Source organism: Electrophorus electricus, chromosome 3 (assembly GCF_041902795.1).
Source record: "Electrophorus electricus isolate QZ-2024a chromosome 3, ASM4190279v1, whole genome shotgun sequence".
Lineage (NCBI taxonomy): Eukaryota > Metazoa > Chordata > Actinopteri > Gymnotiformes > Gymnotidae > Electrophorus > Electrophorus electricus.
Window position 1 is genome coordinate 11,487,718 of NC_137499.1, and position 22,283 is coordinate 11,510,000.

Consider the following 22,283-nt stretch of genomic DNA (forward strand, 5'->3'; position numbering starts at 1 on the left):
GGTCCATAGATGACATCTGTTGTGATTTTGGTTTTTGCTGGTTGCTCTAGTACCTCTTCAGGTTTGGTGGATTCTGCAGGCACTATCAGTGGCTCACCACCATTTTCCTTGGTTTCGTTCTCGATTTGTTGTTCATTACTGAGGTCCGGTTTTGGTGATGTCCTCTCTTGTTCTGTATTTTTACTGTTTTCTTGTGGCACTGTCTCCTCTTTAGGAGGCCAAGCAGGTTTAACTACTTTTATTTCTTCTTCCATGCTAAAACTCTTCCTTGGGGACTCGCTTTGTGGCGGCCAAACAAGTGAAATTTTACTCGCTGGCTTTTTGGCGTTAACATATGATTTGCTTACATCTTTATCCTCTGCTGGGAATAAGTCTTGTTCTTTTAAGACCTGGTGGGCTGCTTTGGTATCTGATCTGACTGGAGAGGTATTAGCCTTTTCTGGTGTGGTCATCTGATTTTTTGCACTCCAAAGATCCCTGTAGGGTTTTTCTCCAAATCCCTCATCATAGTTCCCTTTGGACTTGAACAGCTGTTTGTAATGGGGTTTGCAATACATTCGTCCATGGAGAGAGGCGTAGTTTCCCAAGCTGGTGAAAATGGATAATCAGTAATCATCAGGGCTCTAAACATTAAATGGACTGAAAGAGTTTTTAAAGAAAAAATGCATATATAACCAATAAATTTAACAGCTGATCACGTCAGTTGCAGATATATGAAAACCCTGACAAAAAGACTATTCTCCGGGTATCTTTAAATAATAAAATGAATATATCCTATGGCTTAAGTAATGTTGTCATGACTGTTATTTTTATGTGATGACAATTACATGATTGCTAGATTGGATGTTTATCTATCTGTCAAGCCACAGAATAAATGTAAGACAGAATAAATGTACTTTGAATTTTTAATAATTGGAACATGTTTAGGACAAGGTTTGTGTAATATGTAAGTAGATGGATAGATATATTGGACAACTTTCACTATTTACCTGAGTTGACTGTTGCAATGAGCACACCTGAAGCAGCTTTTATGGAAGTTTTGTTTGTCCGCTATGAGAGACTCCATGGGATACACCCTCTTCCGACATACCCGACACAGTTCGGACTCTGGCACCCTTATTTTCTGTAAGAAAGGAAGTGATAATAGATAGTTGATAAATATTCTCAGAATGTGAATGATTTCATATTCATAATCACCCCACATCCAAGCACTCAGGTACATGTCAGTAATGTTAATTGTACACCAGCAAAACATGGAAAAAAAGAGAAGCTGTAAAAGCAATCGGGTTATTGGAATAGTACAAACCTTTTAAAATCAAAATTCCTGTATGTGAAATTTCACATGATCAAACACATGGTTGCTGTTTTAGTAAACACCATTACACTCGTTAATGTTCCCATGCGTCATCACACAGTTTTACCAGTGACGACAGTCTGCTGCTGATGTGAGGTATGCGAGGTGTGATGGCCTGAGACACTGAATCCCAGGTTCTTGAAGATGTTATCGCTTTCAGCCCATGTCTGCTGGAAGCTCTTTAGAAGTTGTTCTGCTGTGGCTTCGGGTGGTACATCAAGAACAGGAACCTTTCCTCGCACCACATCTGCATATGTTGGAGGATCACGGCGTGCCGCCATGCTCTGAGAATGGGAGGTCATCTCAGTCCTTGACCCTGTCACATGGTTCCCAAACTCGTCAACTGTGGAGTAATGCTCTGCAACAGATTTTGTCTCAGAGAAACCTGTAGGCTCCTTCAGTTCCTCTGGCCTCTCAAGGCACTTTTTCTCCTCTTTGAGATATTGGTGGGCTTGCTCACCCATTTCAAACACATTCTTCAAGGCCTTGATATCAAATGTTGGCACCTCTTCTACCTGGGAAGGTTTTCTTTCAGATTCAGCTTCAGTGTCTTCTGTATCACTCCCTAGTCGCTCAGGAATTACAATGGGGTCTTTCCTCATGTAGACTTTGGACTTTGGGGCCTCAAATTTATTGACAAGCTTTGATAGATCAACCTTGGGAAGATCATCTTTCATCCTGTCATGAAAGTCTATAGGGATCTCTGTCTCATTGTCTTCTGCATCTGGTTCCAGCCTCTCTGGGATGTTAATGGGATCCTTCCGCATGTAGTGCCGATTCTTCTCTGCCCTTTGAGCCTCCTCAAAAAACTCCCGCTTGTCTTTTACTGTCATCATTGAGTCTCCATGAATTTCCATGGATGACTGGAGCATAGATGACTCCATCATGTGTGTCTCCATAGTGACCTCTTGGTGACTGGATGTGTGAGACTCCTCCACGTCCCCTTGCACCTGCAACGCTTGCTCAGGCAGAGGCACAGGAGGCGGAGTCACACCACAAGATAGCTTTGCAGTTGTTTCTCTTAGTTTGGTTAGTTTCTCTGAGCGACTCAGAGTTGGAGAAGGTGTAGCTCGGTTAATACTTGTGGGGATTTCTGACCAGCGAGGTGGAGGTGTTGGTGTAGCACCTGATGTATAAAGAGGTGGTGGTGAAGAGACAACTTGCAGAGGAGAGTCTGTCCTTCGGGCTGTCTCGATGCAAATATATGTGGGGGATGGAGTCCTCATTTTAAGCTCTGGAGGCATTACTTTGGAATCTGTGCTTTTGGAATCACTCTGCTCTTGAACAGTCTTCTCCTGTATTTTTTTCTGAGTCTCCACTTTAGCTGACCCAATGCTTATTTTAGATATTTTCTGAGCTGTTCCACTCACAGCCTTCTTCTGTACTGACTCATTCTCTAAATTTTCAAGTGCAGCCAAATTTCTGTCTAAAACAGTAAGTTTTGTTTCAGCAAGGTTCCTCACGTACACAATGATCTCCTGAAACTTTTGCTTGTTGTACTGTGCACGACTTAATTCTGCTTTTTCCTCATCTCCTACCAGCCAGTCAGGGATTATATTCAGCAGTACCCTGAATGACTTGACATTCATTTTCCCTGTTGACTCTTGCATCTCCTTGATGTGACTCAGCAGTTTCTGCATGTCCTCACATCTTTGGACATCTGAGGCTTCTGCTGGACTTTTCAAAAGTGCTTTTCTAATATCTGACTGGCTGGACTCTTTCTGCAGGGGCTCTTTAGCAGCCTCCTCCATGCCTGGTGGCTTTTGTGGGCCCTTAACTTGTTTTCTTATCTGCAATTTTCCCTTCTGTTGAATACTCTGCTGATTAACTGTATGTTGAGTAACCACATTAATATCGTGAACATTTTCCTCCTTGATATCCTGCTGGGACTGGGTGACGGTTGTCTGCCCTGTTCCTTGATGATGAACTTCCATAGACTTTGATGGTAAAATATAATGCATTTCCACTGATGGTTTGGGTGCCACAGGTGGTGGCTCTTTAAAATCCTTTTTTGACTTTGTTTTGGGTTTCTTTAGATGTATCTCCAATTTGGTGTCCTTAATTTGCTCTGTTTGCTCTTGCTTCTCCACTTTGACATCAGTCTTTTCTGTGCTGCCACTAACCACTTGAGAGCACACTTGGCCTGCACTGACCTGAGAGCACACCTGGCCTGCACTGACCTGAGAGCACACCTGGCCTGCACTGACCTGAGAGCACACCTGGCCTGCACTGACCTGAGAGCACACCTGGCCTGCACTGACCTGAGAGCACACCTGGCCTGCACTGACCTGGGACACATTCTCAGCAGCTGTTTGCTCTTTCTGAAATGACTCTTTCTTTTCATCCTGTTTTTCCTGCTTGGGCACCCTAAAGGTTTTAACTTTGAAGCTTGGGGTCACTTTTGGGATTTTTGTAGGTTGCGGGGATACCTTTTTTGTCTCGTCAGTTACAGATTCTTCTGCTTTTAGAGAAGGTGCAGATTGAGACTGAACAGTTGAGAACTGTTGCATAGATTGACCTTGGTCCATGATTTGCTTGGAGGTGGTAGTGTGGGAGCTTACCTTTACATTTCTAAGGTACTCAGTTTCTGTATGAGGAGGCATTGTGGATGTTGGTGGCGCTTTGATCTCAGCTGTAGTCTGGGTGATAGTAGCAGAGACCTGCTTTGTATCTACAGCAACACTAGCTGAGTCAGTGCCAGCTTTCTTGCTGACTTTGGGAAAGGAAGGCTTGCTCAACTGAAAGTTTGCAGGTGCCTTCTGTACCACTGGTGGCTGAGTCATTTTTGATGGAATAGGTTTTACAAATTGTCCTTGCGATGCTGTGACTGGCTTTTTTACAGGTTCTGGCTCTTTAGGGATCATGGACAGCTTCTTTTCAACCTCTTTTTCTTTATGTTGTTCTTGCTGTGTTTCACATATAACTTGTGACTGCTCCAGAGTCTGTGTGGTAGACTCTACACCAGCATCAGGTTGAAACTCTATGCTAGTCAGAGGAGAAGATGCAGTGGATCCTGTTTTGTTTTTTTCAGATTCCTCTCTTTCTTTACGATATCTTTCTTCTGCTAGCATGAGAGGTGTCTTGAATTTCCTTGCAAAAGGTCTGGACTTTGGTTCGATAGCAGGCTCTGGGGGTGGTGGGAGTTTAATCGAAGGAACAAATGCTTTTTTGGGACAAGCTGGCTCCTCAAGGTCTGGCTTGTGCACTGGGACAGTTGCGGGAGCTTCAGTGACCGGTGGAGGTGGCATCTCAAATGGCGTTACATTTTCTTCAGGTTTTTTCTCCTTCCCTTTAATTTCTGTGACTGTGGTAGTGGTAATGTGTGTTGCTGTTTGTTTTTGTTTAGCCACAGACACTTCAGGGGAAGGTGGTGGTGGAGGTGCCGGAGGAGTTTGAGCAGGTTGCTTCTTCTGCCACTTAAATTTGGGTGGATCTGGCTGCTTAGGAGGCTCAGTCTTGGGTACCTTGAACAGAGGTCGGGGCTTTGGCTTCCCAGTGTTTGGCTGTGTCACGGAAATGAGTTCCTGTTGAGATGGGGGAGGGGGAAGCAGATCCTGAGGAGGTGGTGGAAAACATTCAACCTCTGCTTCAGCGGTGGGTGGAGGGGGTGGTGGGGGTGGAGGAAGATCACTGTCCTGTCTCATGACTAACGAAGGGTGAAGAGTGATGTCAGGCTCCGTCACTGGAGAGGGTGGAGGAGGAAGAGAGAGCTCAGACTCAGAAGGTGGTGGAGGTGAGGTTGGAGGAGGGGGGAAGTGAATTTCTGGCTGGGGCTTCTTTTTGATCATTCCCTTTGGATTGAGGTTGTAGTTCTGACTCTTGAGATTCTTCTCTGTCTTGTGACTCTTGACATTTGGTTCTGATTTGACATTTTTGATGTTCTGGTTTTGTGTAATGGTTGTCTCCTGTGTTGTTACCATGGTCTGAACTTGTGTGGTTGTCTTAATTTCTTGTGTTTGCTTTGTGGATTTAGTTGTTTGTTTAGTCTCTTTGGTTTCACACTCTCCAGAGCACACAGAAACACCATCTTTTTTCTCACTCGTTTGCTTTCCAACTTTTTTTTTCGTTATGGTTACAGGACTAGGGATGTTTTGCTTCGGTTTTACATGGTGCTCTTTCACATTTACCTTTGGAGAGATTTGGGAGCACTCAGACTGTCCAACTGTCACGTGTTTGGTTGTTGAGTGTTGGTCTTGAGTGGAAGCCAGGCTCTGATCGGTCTTGACTGTTTGCTTTTGAGTGCTTGCATATGATTCCATACTCTGGGGCATATTTTTTGAAGGCAATGGATTTGATGGCTTTGAGTCACCCTTGGATTCAGCAGGGGATTCCTGGGCCTCTTGCTCAGGAGGCACTGGATTATTTATCGGAACGTTACCTCTTCTGGATGGATTTATTTTTGACTTGTGACTTGATTGTTCTTTCTTCTTCATAAGACATTTGATGGTTCCCTGAACATCTCCTTTGACCACCTCCTCCTTCTCTATCTTTGTCTGTTCCTGCTCGTAAAGAGACTTGATTGACGTTTTTATGTCACCCTCTGTGCTTGGCCTCCTCTGTATATGAGGGGATGAAGCTGGTTCCATTAAGAGCTGAATGGTGCCCTTTACATCACCCTGTTCACTCACTTGGTGCTGGAAGACTTTCTTCTCATTTGAGGCCTCCTGTAAACTTAGCAAAGTATTCTGGATGTCACCTTTGACAATTTCCTCTTTCTCTACATCTTTTACTGCTTGCTTTGCCTCCTCAAGGGATTTCAAAGTTCCCCTGATGTCTCCTGGGATTAAGTCCTCAATAATTACTTCAGTCTTAGCGGTTGCTGATTTCTCAAGGGATTCTAGTGCACCTCGGATGTCTCCACGAACAATCTCAGGCTTATCCATTTCTCTAAGTTGGTTCTGGGCCTCTTCTAGAAACTTGAGTGTGGTATTTATATCACCTTTGACCACCTCCTCTTTATCAATAATTCTGTGCTCATTTATGGCTTGTGCAAGTGAGTCAAGGGCTGCTCTCAAGTCACCTTTTACAATCTCCTCTTTTTGCAAGTTGTGTAAGGAGAGCACTGGTTCCTTCATGAACACCTGCACTGTGTTGTGAACATCTCCAGGAACAATATCGTCTTCAGCCACAGTTCGCCCAATTGCCTGCTGATTGTTCCTCAATATAATTTTTGTATGCTCCACATCTCCTCCAATAATCATTTCCTTAACCTTCTCGTCATAGTTTTCATCTGATCCTAACTGAAGTTGTTTGAGATAATCCAGTGCCCCAGACTCAATACAAGTTGAGTAGAAACTGACATTACCTCTCTCTGTGTCTTCAACTTGAATCTTTGAGGATTGGTCTTTAGCATAAGGACTAGTCAATAGCATACGCAGAGTCCCGTGGACATTACCTTTAACAATGTCCTCTTTGACAAGTCTGTTTTCTTCTTCTTGGTTCAGGAGTGAATATATTGTCATCCTCACATCTCCTTTCTCATCTTCTTGAATTAATATGCCACGTTTGGCAGACCCTTCCTTCTTCAGTAGGCTGTTAATTGCTTCTTGTATGTCTCCTCTAATGATTTCTTCTTTCTCCACATTAACATCTCTGTCTTGATTAAAGAGCTGTTGGACGGTTGTATTGATATTTCCTCTCTCTTCAGCATCAACTTTAATGCCGCTTTGTGTTGTCTCTCGTCTGTTCAGAAGATTCATCATGATGTTGTTCAGGTCTCCTCGAATAACCTCCTCTCTTTGAATCTCTGGAGTCTTCTGATTCAGCAGTTTGTATTTTGCCATCCTAACATTACCGATCTCATTTGCCTCTATAAGAATACCCTGGGAGTCAACCATTTTCTGACTGTGGAGTTCTTCTAATGTCTCCTTGATGCTCTTGCCCATGATCTCCGTCTTCTTGACATTGGTCTCATTAAATTCAGTCAGTGGTGTTGTTTCAAAGAGCCATGTTGTTGTCTTTACATCAGCTTTGGGAATTTCCTCACGAGCAACCACAGCTTCTGTTTCATCTGTATCCTTGATTTGATCAAGAGGTTCTTTTTCGAAAAGCCACACTGACTGCTTAACATCACCCTTCACCACTTCCTCTCGTGTTACTTTCTCCATCTCATTGTATTCTGAACCCTCTCCACGGATCTTGTCAATTGTACGTGTTTCAAACATCCATGTGGCACTTCTAACATCACCCTTTTGTATCTCACTTACACTAACAGTTCTCACAAACTTCTGAGGCATCTCATCGCTTTCAAAATGCTGCTTGTTTGTTTTGACATCTCCACCCTGGACGTCTGCAACTGTCTTAATGCTGATTTTCATGTCCTCTGCAATTTGATCAAGTGGTTGTGTTTCAAATCTATATCTGGCTGTGCTGACGTCTCCTTTCTGTACATCTTCTTCTGTAACTGCTTTAATGACATAAACCTCATCTGTGTCTCTTATTGAATCCAGTGGCTTTGTCTCAAACAGCCATCGTGCCCCAATGACATCACCCCTCAGGATTTCTTCTTTGGTGACTGTAGTAACTTCATGAAAGTGTCCCTCTTTGTCCTGAATAGCATACAGTGGTTGGGTTTCAAACATCATAGTGTAATTTTTCACATCTCCTTTTTCAGTCTCCTCTCGTATGATACTCTGAAGTTTGTTGAGTTCTGCCTCGGATGAATCTTCCCTAATCGCATCCAAGGAATATGTCTCAAAGATAAAACGGCCTTTGTCAACATTACCTCCTTGAACATCTGTCACGGTACGCGTCATTTTTGATTCTTCAGCATTCTCCTTGATGGTATCAATTGGCTGATTTTCAAACATCCATGTGCAATTGACAACATTTCCCTTCTGGATTTCCTCAGCCTGATGAGATTTCAATTTCTGCATAGTCTCCTCAGAACTGGAGGTCATGATGTCTGATGACTGGGTCTCGAATATGTACTTCATCCTTGATACATCTCCAGACTCAATATCAATCCGTGTGACCCTTTTAAAGTTACTATGATCTTCACCCCCTTTGATATTTTCCAGATTCTCTGTCTCAAACAGAAATCGGGCCAGACGTACGTCCCTGCCCTGGATGTCCTCTTGTTTCACTGTACATGTTTTCAAGATCGTCTCAGATTCATCTTTGATGCTGTCGAGTGTCTGGGTCTCGAAGAGCCAGGTGCAGGTTTTTACATCACCTTTCTGGATCTCTGTGGTATCCTCTGCTTTTGCCTCTGCTTTCTCATACAAGACATCCATTGGTTGAGTCTCAAACAACCACCTGCAGGTCTTCACATCGCCCCTTTGGATCTCAATGGTCTCATTTTTCCTGTTGTCCTCTTCCTCCATGTTGCTGAAATGTTTGATCCCATCAAGAGGCTGAGTTTCAAACAACCATTTGGCTGTTTTGACATCACCTGATTCAATCTCTTGCTTAGAAATTCCCTTGATGATCTGGAATTTGTTAATGCTCTCATCAAACTGATCAATCGGGCGAGTCTCAAACATCCATTTGCAGCTTCGAACATCACCTTTCACGATTTCTTCTCGCCGTACAGTCTTGACCTCATGGTATTGCCCTGAGCTGTCCTGTATGGCATACAAAGGTGTGGACTCAAAGAGGACTTTGTTTGACTTCACTGATCCACTTGTAACACCTTCCACTGCCATTTTCTGCTTATCTGTGCATTTGCTCAGATCCATTGTCTCAAATATCTCCCTATAGTTGGTGACATCACCTTTGTCCAACTCTTGCAGCTTAACTGTCCGTGTAATCTCTTTCTTTTCCTCTCGGATTTGCTCAAGAGGCTTGCTCTCAAATAACCACTTCTGATGTCTCACATCACCCTTCTCCTCCTCTGAGGCAACGACCTTTTGTAGTTTTCCAACTTCAGGCAGCTCTTTCAGATTTTCCATTGGCACTGTCTCAAACAGATGCCTGGTTGAAGTTACATCACCCCCCATGATGTCGTCTGGTTCAGGTGACCTAGCATTGGCATTGTCTTTTAGTTTATCCATTGGCTGTGTCTCAAAGGTCATACAGTGCCTTCGAACATCTGCTCCTATGATTTCCTCCTTTTGACTTTTAGTGTTCTCCCATTCCTCATCTTTGATTTGATCAAGAGTCTTGGTCTCAAAAAGCCATCTTCCCCGATTTACCCCGCCTCGATAGTCCTCCTCCATAGAAACTCCACAAATTAGCTTAACTTTAGTTGGGTCTTTATTAATCATATCTAGAGGCTGGGTTTCAAAAAGCCAGCGTGATGTTTTCACGTCACCTTTCTCAGTCTCCTCACGACGAACGGTTGTAATCTGCAGCATCTCACCAGAATCTCCCCGAATTACACACATAGGTTGTGTCTCAAACATTCTAGTTGTAGTTTTGACATCACCTTTAGTCTCTTCAAGCTCTGACTTCAGCTGCAGGAAGTGTGATTCATCAATTGTCTCAGTGTGGCCAAGGGAATCGAGATGCTGAGTTTCAAACAAGTATCTCGCTGTTTTTACATCTCCCCGTGCAATGTCTTTGGTGTACATCACTTGCTCATTTTGGTCATCCTCTTGGTAAATCCTATTTAGGGAGTCCAGAGGTTGTGTCTCAAAAAGCCAGGTTGCAGTTTGGACATCTCCTCTTGCTAGATCTGTTAGCTTTCCGCTCTGCTCTACTGAGTCTGGTGTTTCTGTACCTAGAGTATCAATCGGCTGTGTTTCAAACATCCAAGTTGTGTATTTCACATCTTTCCCAGCAATAATTTCCTGTTGGGCAATGTTGCTACTTTCATTCTCCTCTGGTATATCATCCTTGATGGCATCTAGTGGCTTGTTTTCGAACATCCATCGCATAGATTGCACCTCACCTTTCAAAATCTCATCCCACTCCAGAAACTCTCTTTCTGGGCTCATACACTTCCCAGGACTACCGCCACTATTCTCAAACACAGACCGCACTTGCCGCACATCACCACTCACTTCTTCGTCGCTGTCCATGTGAGAGTGCTCCATTTCAGTGATGAAGTCCCGTTCCAGGTTTCTGCGTACTTCTGGATGGATGTGCTTATACAGGCGTTTCAGTTCATAGAGGTTCCTCTGCTTGGAGTACTGCTCCTTGCTGACGGGATATTTGGGGGAAACATGCTGATCTGCAGGCTGGGGTGAGGGACAATACCCTGGAACCTCTATAGAGGCTTGAAGAATGTGGGTGGTGGGTGGTGGAGGGAGATACTGCTCAGTAGTTTCAAAATGAGCACAGGCAGATGCTGACGTAGAGGAGGTCTCCTTCATAGTTTTGGTAATAGACCCATAACTGCCTCCTGCTGCAGACTTTGATGACACATTAGCTGGTGCCCACGGAAACTGGTTGTAATCAAGATCAATCTTTTTGGTTAAGGGAGAAAAGGACAGTGATTCAGTCAACATATCGTCACTGAACGTGAATTCAGTCTACAAAGCTTTCCTGTTATTGTTAGAAGTTGTTCTCTTGTGTGCAGTTCAACATAATACAGTATATTAAAAAACAAGCGCAACCAAAAATAAAGACAGGAATCTACTATCTTCATAAGAAATGGCTGTCCTGTTTCAGTTGAAATATACCATTCAAAAGTTGCATGAAATGTTGCAAAGTACCATGTTTTTCATGTCTCAGAGCTATAATTGTTTAAAGACTGAAAAGAACAATAAGCTTTTACGTTTAAAAACAAGACTACTGATAACAGCAAACATCGTCTGTCATTCTGCATGTAGAGATCTGTGTTCTGAATGGGTTTTCTAAAGCAGCTGGTACAGGTCAGGGCTTAACAGGATGCTCATAACCCTTCATTACCTTGATGTGCTTGCTTGGAGTCGCTTCTTCTATGCTTTTCTCATACTGCTGTTTAAGTGCTTGGGTGGAAACTTTAGGCAGATCCTGACCCCCGAGCACCACCACTGAGGGAAACGGTAGGAGAGAAAACACCAAAATAAGAGTCTACATTTAATAAAACAATTTCACCTGTAGGACTGACAGTAACACATGTAATGTAAGCTATATGACTCCCCGAGCTTGTGAAGGCCAATAGGTTATGCTAGTACACTGGTGGAGGTGCTAGTACACTGGAGGAGGTGCTAGTAAACTGGTGGAGGTGCTTGTACAAAGGTTGATTTTAGCCTTTGAACCTACCTTTATCATCAAAATCGTTCCCAAAGCTAGATGTTACATTGTGTTGAATATTCTGATCTTGTGAGGCCTGCAATAACAGAGGGTCAAACACAAATCCGTGATTAATAGTAAAATTAGCATACAGACAGAAATGATATGCATATCTAAAGTCCTACCCGATCAGACAGATCAAAACTACTTTTTTGAATACTTTTGTCTGACTGTGTACCTGTAGGTCATGACTCTCTCTTACACTGCTTCTCACACAGACTTCTGATGAGCTCACAACTTCCTGTTCATAAACATAACAACTGCTATAACACAAACACATTCACAACACAAATACAACACTAAATACTTTGTGAAGGTTTAAGCAACCGATTTACGTTTGTTTTTGTTTGGGAAGTAGAGTATGTTATAAACCTAAAGATATCTTTGAATCTGAAGTTGAATACTTAAGTCTCTCTTGTTGGCCAAGCTTCCATATTGGTTTATTGGCCTTTTTTCTATATTATGTCTATGTGCATCACCTGTCTCTGCTGGTAGTGGTACTGTGTGACGGTGCTTTGAGTGGAGGAAGAGGAGCTGACATTCTGACTCTCAAACTGTTTCTTCACACTGGCCAGACCACCTGGTAAAGAGCATGCTTCGGAGTCCTCCATGACCTACACACACGCACACACACACGAAATACTTAGATTGCGTTGTTTAGTTTGTCTTGCAATAGGCATCTCATTGTTGAAAATCAGTATAAGTGCAATCTCTCATGCTCTCTCTCTCTCTCTCTTTCCTCTAATCAGGAAGTGGGAGAGTAGCTTGGGAAAGCAGAAACCTCTCACTCAATTAAGGCGGATAGTAAACAGATAGCTTGGTGTGCATGTGTGTGTGTGTGTGTGTATGTGCAGGTGTGTGTATGTGCTTACAATGCTAGCAGCGCTTCTCTGTTCCTTACTGATAGCTGCCTGGTACAACGCCAGACGTTCTTTAAGAGGGACTGTCTCAGGGTCACCTTCAGCGTGTGTGTCTCCTACAACACCTGTGCTGCCTGCATCTGCAATGCAGAGATAGAACATGGTGGTTTCACAGTTTTCTACTGTGACATTACCACATGACGTTAAATCTGGTTTCACAGACAAAATTTGGAGACGTTTGGAGAATATTTGGTGTAAAGGGTGCACTTTGTGCATTGAAGAAATACTTTTTTGTAGTTATTATGCATGTAGCTAATAATGCTGTCCAAAGCAGGGCTAAAGGCTTACTGCCACATTCTTCAACCTTTGAGCCCCATCAGACTACACTTGTAAGGTTGTTTGGTTAGGCTAACACACACACATTAATATTTCATTAGACAGCATGAAGCATTTTAAAAACAGCATATTCAGACAGCTATCTCAAGAGCATGGATTACTACATGTGATGACTGATGCTGTCCTGCCCGGTCTCTCTGCTCCTATAGTTAGACGTTCTGGCTTAGTAAAGTATGTGGTATGTCATGCAATGGGTCAGATCCATCACTAACTTCACCACGTCAGGGTTAACTCTGTCATCTGTCACCCGTCATTTTTAGGTTCAAAGTTCATTTTTTAACTTTACTGCAATGCTGACACAACTTGACGCTCCGTTTTAACACCTGTCACACATTCCTAATGTTCTTGAACATAAACCTATTAGTGATACATAGACCTATTCACAAAAACAGGAACTCAAACTATATCGATCTCAGTAAATCCAAATATATTAGCATTTATCCAATAACCAAGGCTGACAATTTTGGGCTCTGAAACTAATGTCAACATTTACAATCAGAAGCAATAAAACATGAAGTATATATACAAGGTAAGTATATGCTATAATAACGTAAATGTTTTAAATGAAATGCGTTTAGGTTAAATGCACCTCAAGATGTCTGTGGATTCCTACCACATACTCTAAGCAAGACACTTTTGGTGTCTCTCTTCCGCAAAAGATGCCTGGAATGGTGTTGTACGTTCCTGGAGCAGAGGGGGGTAGGGGGTAACTAGCCTCAGGTTTTATGTGGATGGCCTCGGCTGAGGTCTTCAGAGTGTGTGTTATAGTGGGACGGATGTGACGCGCGTCTAAGTGGTGAGGTCTTTAGGCCCCTTGCTGTCGCTGTGTCATAAACCCCCATGCTTCTCTTACATCAGATAGGCACTGCGAGCACACCATGTGACGAAGCTATGCTCCCCCTGCCATTAATATCCACAGGACAGCTATTTAGAGCAAGTCAATGTAAAGCTATCCTGAGAGAGAGAGAGAGAGAGAGAGAGAGAGAGAGAGAGAGAGAGAGAGGAGGTCTAGAATAAGCAGGGTTTTGGCAGCAGCTGGTCAGCAACTCTACACCTGAGACATAGAGGACAGGCGACGCTGTTCAAACAGTCCCTCATTTATCATGATGATAAGGAAGGCACATGAGCAGCTAGCCATACAGGCCTGTGCATGCCACAGCGGCAAACGCACGCGGCATCCTGGACCTGAAGTTCTGGCACTGCTGCAGCTCAATCAGCGAGTGATGTGGAAGCCTGCTTGGTGTCACGTTTTAGTGAGAGAGAGAGCAGGAGAGAGAGAGTGTGTACCCAGGAAGTGGAACTTCCTTCCTAAAAGTCGGAACCATGGGAGAACTTTTCCGGAAAGCACCTCTGATCCCACAATTCACTGCCGCAATAATGCATTTCTATTGGCCATTTTCTTCCTTGCGTTGGCATGTTGCTGTTTGTGGACTCCTTAAATGATCCTGAAATCTCTTTCTAATTCATTTTCATTCTCATTGAGAGATAATAAGAGTTGTGCTACCTAAAATAAGGCACCTTATTTAAGAAGAAAATGGCCAATGGAGGTGCTTTTCGGAAAAGCTCTCACATGGTTCTGACTTTTAGGAAGGAAGTTCCACTTCCTGGGTACACTCTCTCACTCTCTCTCTCTCTCTCTCTCTCTCTCTCTCTCTCTCTCTCTCTCTCTCTCTCTCTCTCTCTCTCTCTCTCTCTCTCTCTCTCTCTCTCACACACACACACACACACACACACACACACACACACACACACACACACACACACACACACACACACACACACACACACACAGCACTGGCATTAAAGCTAGCCCAGAGAGTTCTAACGTTTGAGTCTATTCTGAGAACACTTATGGAGGCCTCGGGTATATGGGCTATTTGAGACATGATTCATTTTAAGCACAAGTCACTATTTACAGACATCAGTATAAAACCCTCTTTAAGTCTATCCTTTACCGTTTGACAGTCCATTAGTGGAATAGCAAAATATTTCCTTGGCACATATTTCTGTAATCTGCTTTCACATGTGGAGTACTTCATGTCCTTTCTACTGGAGTAAAATAAACTAATAAACATAAACACTAAACTAATAAACATAAACACTAAACTAATAAACACTAAACTAATTCCTAGGGTTAGAGCACTCTGAGTTCAATCAACTTGTAATTCAGTTACCATTTGAAACTCTTCACTTTCAAAATAACAGAGTGGCTCAGAAGAGAGGCAGTAGTCTCAAATTACTCTAATTGTACTCATGTAAATCAACCTCATCAATATTCACCTTCACTCGGCCTACTCTGATGTGATAGTGTCCCCTGTGATTTCGCCTTACATAATTAACGAACACTCACCAACCAAATTGAGTCTTTAATCAGAATATCAAGTGCCTGATTAAATCATAGAATCAAGTGACTCTCTTACAGGCAATCTATTGAAAATCCTACAACTTGCATTACCCAGCATTCATTTGTGTGACTTAACCATACACTCATAATAACCATATAATACACAATCCAGGCAATAAACTATAGTAAAATATCATTCACGATCCATTTTATTCTTTACTATCCAGCTTTAAAGTATAGCTATGATTTTTTTTTTTAATGTAAACATGGCTGATGATAAAAGAGACGTAACTCACAGCTTACACAAACCATGTCATGCGTTGTCGGTGCTAGGCCTCGTCTGGCTCAGACAGCACCTACCTATGACTGCCTACCGCTGAGGGTGGCACAACGTTTGGTCAGCGCACGAACGGCGTCACCTGGACGCTACGGATCCCAGCTGGAGTAGATGAAGGCTGCTGACGTACCACCAGGCTGTGTGCTCTGCTCCCGTCTGACTGCAAACTGTGTTTGTGAGAGCGCGGAGACCAGCTCCAGGATCCTGTACCGTTCTCTTCCGAGTGAGGATGGAGACAGCTGGTTTTATTTTAGGCGTCCCCCCTCCGTGCCCCCTCCCAACCCCCCCCCCCCCCCCCCCCCCTTCCAGGATCACCAGCGTGGTGGTGCCTTTTTTAGAGCCGCTACCAGACGTGCCCTTAACCTGAAGTCATATGGAGGGATGGTGTCACTCACGCATTCCCGTGTGTCCTCCCCCAGCACAACTTCAGGCTCAGACACACACAAAAAAAGTTAAGACTGAAACAGAAGGACGTGTGTAAATCTGCAAGGCCAAAACGATGAGGCACAGCGCACGCACGCACGCACGCACACACACACACACACGGAACTAATCAGAGACATGGAGGATGTAGGAAAAATATGTGTTATGAGAAAGTGAGAGAATCTTTATGTGAAATATGGTATTTACTTCATGTAAGAATTATTTAATGTATTATTTAATGTAAGTAGGGGACAGCAAAACCTATATATGTTGTGTGTGTGTGTGTGTGTGTGTGTGTGTGTGTGTGTGTGTGTGTGTGTGTGTGTGTGTGTGTGGGTTGTAAGAGGACCTAACTGGACGATCAGGACATAATTGGTTTATAAACAACTTAACTGGATGCTCAAGATGTACAGAGTTTGAATGATTCTCTGTATGAAAATGTTACCGGAAAATGTACCACTGATCAGAAGCAAATACAAACAATATTACATGTTTCCTTTTTTATGTCAGTTGTACTCCATGTAAATAAAAAATATAAATAATTGAATTATTCATTTCTATTATTTATATTTGCACTTTCTGTATTTGTCTCCAGAGAAGAAGTAGTTCCTATAGCCTGCATGGTCAGTAGTTTCAATAGCCTGTATAGTCAGTAGTTCCAATAGCCTGTATGGTCAGCAGTTCCTATAGCCTGTATGGTCAGTAGTTTCAATAGCATGTATGGTCAGTAGTTCCAATAGCCTGTATAGTCAGTAGTTCCAATAGCCTGTATGGTCAGCAGTTCCTATAGCCTGTATGGTCAGTAGTTTCAATAGCATGTATGGTCAGTAGTTTCAATAGCCTGTATGGTCAGTAGTTTGCAAGGCTTGGACTTAATGCACTATTCAAATTGACTGATCTCTCCAAACTAGTTGAACTTAGTAATGAAATAGCAGGTGAAGACCAGACTGTAAATAGATTTAACAATAGGAGGGGAAAACTGACTTTGCGCTCAGGAAACAGTTCTTAAAAGTAACATAATAAAGAATAATAACGTGTATGTGATGGTTTACCCCTTTTTCCACCTCTTTTGTTCTTGTATTCAGAGATCATGCTGTATTTGGCAGCCTGTTCTCTTATATGTTCATCACAGTCTCTGCTACGGCTTTTTTTTTTTTTTTTTTTTTTTTTTTTTTTTTTTTTTTTTACATATATTGCTGATAATGTTTTTTTTAATGTTTCGAGGGGCTTTTTTTGCCTTAGCCTTAATATTTTCTCGCCTATGCAGCCTGAACAAACTGAGTTATGCAGATTTAATCAGTTACAGCTTTGTTTGTTTTAGTTTTGTTTGTTTATTATTAACACCCATTTTTAAACATCATGTGGTGTTTAGCATCCATTAGCATCCATTCTTAAACATGACGTGGTGTGTCTCCCGGTACAAATATCTCTTGACTTATGGGAATGCAATGGCAAACACTTTAATGATGAATGTCATACCAAAAATATACTGAGGGTGTGTATGTGTGACAGAGAGGTTGTTATTGTTATTTGTGTGTGTGTGCGTGTGTGTGTGCGCGCGTGTGTGTGTGCATGTACTAAAGTCAGTGGCTGTGTGGTAGGAGTGAATCAGGAAAAAGGAACACTATAAAGGAGGTTGCCTGTTTAAAAGTAGACCTAGTCATCACCGGACAGTCCAAGTGTCAAAATGAACCAAAGCTACTGGCTTGCTAACATATTACTGACAGAACTTTCACATGCACAGATGCACATGTATGTAGAAGCCATTCTAACCAGAGAATGCACAAAGTATTGATGCAATGTATAAAAGACGATATAACGGCGATAAGAATATAGCACCAGATGAAAAATGAAACAACAGTGCAGAAGTAAAAACCAGAAAAAAGAAAGAAATAAATAACTGCAAAATAATAACACCTCCAGCACACACACACACACCACATGCATGTACACACACACACACACACACACACACCCACATACACCACATCCATGTACACACACAATTGCAACCTATCGTGTTATCACACTTGTCAACATGTCAAAGAAAAATACAGAAGTGTCTTTAATCATGTCACCTAGAACAACCACACACACACACACACACACACACAAGTTCACAGAAATTATGCAGGCTGAACCCTCCACAATAATAGTCCTCTCAGTCATGCTTATGAACCATAAAATCTATGAGACCCAGTGATACTCACAGACATTCACATCTTCACTCTGATTGGACACCTGCTTCCCAGACGACCCTGTGCTTGCTTGGTCCATAAGTCTCTGAGCAGAGCAGGATGAGTTCTTCACGTCCTGCAGAGAGGGGCAATTGGTGGTAGGAGTTGTCACCAGTGTGGAGTAATTTGGTGTGTGTTTTTTGCATTTGCCTTAGACTTTACCTAGGTGTGTAGACGTCAAGCATTTACATGTGCGTGCGAGTGCATACATGTGTGCGCACATCTGAATATGTGTATGCAGTCCATCTAGACCGAACACTATATCAGCGGTTAATAAGTTAGAGGCTGGAATGTTTCTCTAGATTTGAGGACTGACACTGAGTCAACATCGGTGCCCTTGAATGAAGAATCATGTCGTACTGAGAACTGTCACCAAATTTAACTGCTCTCTCTTCAGAATCACTTGAGTAAATACATTCCAGAATAATCAGTCCCATGCAATCCTACAAATATTTTTCTGCATTTAATTTTAGTACTTTACCCAGGCACTGATGGCTTTCCCCAAAACAATCTTTCTCTCCCTCTCCCTTTCTGTCTCTCCCTCTCTCTCTAATCGCACTACTTTGTTTTCCAAAAATATTTGCAAATCAAATATACTCCCCTCAGTGTTTCCACGACAACCACTCAGCTGGAAATGGCCATACAAAACAGCAGGAAAAGGCAACAGTCTAATCACAACCCTCCCCCCCCCCCCCCACACACACACACTAAAGCGTTTAGAGTGTACCATGTACAGTGTTTAGGACCATACTGGCACAAACACAGAGCCAAGCAGTCTGGCTAGACTGAGCTCATGAGGTCAAAGTTCAGGAAAGCAAGCAGGAAACAGGTGTGAGCATTCACACGGAGAGAACACAACCGGGTCCGTCTGCCAAAGGCGCGGTACTGTCCTGTGCTGTGGCACTGTCCCGTGGGCCCCTGGAGCTACAGGAAGTCATGATTTCAGAAAAGCTCTCCATCAAAACAGCAGTGGTCAAAGAGAAGATGCCAATCTCACACGCCTGATTATTTTGACCTGTGTAGCCCATGTGGCTGCAGACAAGGCTCTACACAGCATCCTAAAATGGACCTCAACAAATCATCAGTTTAAGGGTTATTCAAGGACAGTTCACAAAGAAATATACTGAATACATCAATTGTCTGTGTGTTTGTGAAAGCGGTGCATGTTTCCATATGTATGCTTGTGTATTTGTGTGTGTGTGAGAGATAGACGGGGGGGGGGGGGGGGGGGGGGGGGGGGGGGTGTTCCTGTTTGTGCAAGCAGCCACAAGAGGTTCCCATTACCCTGCAGCCTCTGTGATAAGTGGACATTTTTAAACTTTAGTCACCAGGCTGCAGATAGACAAACAAGACAGCATGGAGGCATTAAAGCGCACACACACACACACACACACACACACACACACACACACACACACACACACACACACAAACTGTAAATGTGATGATTCATGTACCTGTAAGCAACCCATTTAACCCATTAAACCATCTCATAAATGCCAGCTTTAATGCTGACATCTCTGACTGACTTGACTGACTCTGGCATTTAAATACTACTATTCCATTAAATTGTAATCTTATCTTATACTATCCTATCATATTCTAAATAAAAATAAATAAAAACATTTCTTAATAAATAAACGCACGCTAGTCTTAAGTCTTACACTGGCTTGAACTCCAGTCGATCCTATACTATTCTATTCTATTAAAAGGCGCACGGAGCTTCAGTGTGTGACCACACACACTCTACATGCCGAGCGTTTGAGTTATTGGACCAGATTTAACAAAGCCGTAAAGACCAGTCACCGCACGCGGCGTTAAAGACCGGTATCACGCTCCCCTCAGAGCTGAGCTCGAGTGTATATAAAGGCCTGGATGACAGCGCGCCGCCGTGTTTTCCGCCTTTAGCCGTGAGGCCTCCGAGTGTGTGTCACTCCCTCTATATTTAGCAGCACGAGAATGCGAGTGCTTAAGCGGGTGACCGAGCGCGGGCCAACTACTGTGCACGCGGCTTTGGGGGTTTTACGCGATAGCGGGCACCGCGCGCGCACACGCGCGCCAGGCCAATTCCCGCACGATGGTGCTCGCGTGGCCGAACAAAAATAGCGAAGATACACAGAGACGCAGTCACGCACACACAAACACAAGTCCACGGTATGTGAAGATCCACAGATGGTGACGGTGGGTGTTGTTTTCCGTGCACAGTAAACAGCGCTCTGTGAAAAAGCTGCGTGCAACGACGTGTGCGCTAGCAGACCCTGGGCGTCTCATACCTGTGCACCACTCTAACATCATTTGGTTATTGTACAACGGTTGCAAAAACTATTCAAATGAACCTTTCGCTCAGGCGCCCCAACAAGCCAAACGTTAACCGCTTTTTGTGTTGCTCTAATATTCCGGTCTACCACAGAGAGAATAGCCCTTTTTTGCCCTTGAAATATCTCTCTATAATCACTGGTTTTCCTATTTACAACAATCGTCAAAATATTACACTGCCATCTGTGGGTTGTTTTGTGCACGCGCACATCCTCTCGTTACCCATCTGACTTCACCAGATTGTTTTCTCCCGGCGGCGCTTTTTTAGGTTGGAATCCATCTTAAACTGAACGAGAAGAGAATCATGGCACAGTTAATACCTCAAAGATCAGAGCTCTCAGATGGACAGGAAAGGTTAGAATGACTGGGTGAGAAAGAAACTACAAGCACTTTCCTCTTCTGCTGATAGTCTCACTGCGTACCCCCTGACTGCTTTAAGAGTAGAGAGAGAGAGAGAGAGAGAGAGAGAGAGAGAGAGAGAGAGAGAGACAGACAGACAGAGACAGACAGACAGACAGACACACACACACACACACACACACACACACACACACACACACACACACACATGGGGGGGGGGGGGTTAGACTGACAGAGGAAGACAGCAGAAAGTTGGTGAATTATTAAGCCGCAGCACGGAATGTGAAGGTCACGTTTCAGTGTGCTCATATAGTCGGATCCCTGCAAATCTCCCCTCTCCCCTTTGCTTCAGTAGTCCAGCCGAGGTGGGTGCCAGGGGCATGCTGGCCTGCTAGGGCCAAAGTTAGGCTGGACTGGTTTTGGGTTTCAGAACTGCAAAGACCGTTTTCAGGTTTAATGGTGCATTCAGCATGCACTGCTGAAAACATACTATTAAACAGCCTTTGTAGCTTTTGCATATAACATCATAACATGGATGGAAGCCAGACAGAGGCATAATGAAGCTTACAACGCCAAGAACAATATAAGAGGGTATTTTGGACCAGAACGGAGGAATATATGGCCAGTTTTGATCACTGGATTTTACTAGTGACATTTTCATTTTTAGTGACTGTAAAACTGAGCTGTAGCTGTAAAACTGAGAATGTCACGGACTAATGTGTGCAAAGACTGCAGTGAGCTGAAGTTCTCCAGTTTCATGCACTAAGTTACAATGTTCCACTGAGCACTGTTAAATCTAAAGTGGTGTTACACACAAAGTAGCTTGAAGAAGCACGGAGGGCTTCTCCGCAATCAACCAGCTAGAGAAAATAACTGAAAAATCACAGATAGCGTTAGAAGGGCTTTAAACTCAGGCTAGACTCCTAGTGCCATGTTTCTGAAGAACAGGGATGTCCAGTCTGATCTTCGAAGGCCAATGTGGCTGCAGGATATCTTTCCCACACCAAGCCACTGCAAACCAGATCAATTGTTTGACAACTGAGACCAACCAAGTAGAACCAGGCGTGCCCCTGCCTGGTTAGAACAAAAAGCTGAAGAGGGGCCAGCTCATCTCACATCCCGCAATGGAACAGGGCCCCTACTACATGTGGTTCTTTTTCTCATAACCATGAGTACGGGCACACACACACAAGCACAAATACACACACATCATGTGCCCCCATGGACACGTGCACACAGACAAAGCAAAACTGTTATTTAAACTTTATTTTTAGACTTTCTCTGCAAGACTAGGCTTCTTATAAATAACACTGTAATTTACATGTAGGCTGTGTGTGTGTGTGTGTGTGTGTGTGTGTGTGTGTGTGTGTGTGTGTGAGTGAACTGCTAGTTTCACTACTCTTATTTAAGTTTATTACCAGTTGCAGTTTTTGTTGCTATAGCATGTTAGTTTGGTGGAACAGTGAGGCATCAGAGAAGTGTGATTTACCTTCGC

The 22,283-nt window shown here is 43.3% G+C and overlaps 1 protein-coding gene across 5 annotated transcripts in view; it reads right to left on the reverse strand.

Moving 5' to 3' along the window:
- Positions 1–419: 419 nt before the first annotated feature.
- xirp2a (xin actin binding repeat containing 2a) overlaps positions 420–22,283 on the reverse strand; it is a 23,492-nt gene continuing 1,628 nt past the window's right edge. The window contains exons 2-10 of one of the 5 annotated variants that reach the window (XM_027026541.3): positions 18,086–18,188; positions 12,388–12,515; positions 11,995–12,129; positions 11,694–11,756; positions 11,486–11,552; positions 11,150–11,253; positions 1,422–10,704; positions 990–1,123; positions 420–588 (exon numbers count right to left, since the gene is read on the reverse strand). In XM_027026541.3, the coding sequence (XP_026882342.2) occupies positions 1,029–1,123; positions 1,422–10,704; positions 11,150–11,253; positions 11,486–11,552; positions 11,694–11,756; positions 11,995–12,129; positions 12,388–12,515; positions 18,086–18,188 (9,978 nt within the window). In that variant the 3' untranslated portion in view covers positions 420–588; positions 990–1,028. Of the gene's footprint in view, positions 589–989; positions 1,124–1,421; positions 10,705–11,149; positions 11,254–11,485; positions 11,553–11,693; positions 11,757–11,994; positions 12,130–12,387; positions 12,516–15,411; positions 15,443–15,475; positions 15,722–18,085; positions 18,189–22,283 lie in introns of those variants that run through there. The other 4 variants (XM_035526738.2, XM_027026542.3, XM_081710295.1 and 1 more) reach the window with 4 other exon arrangements.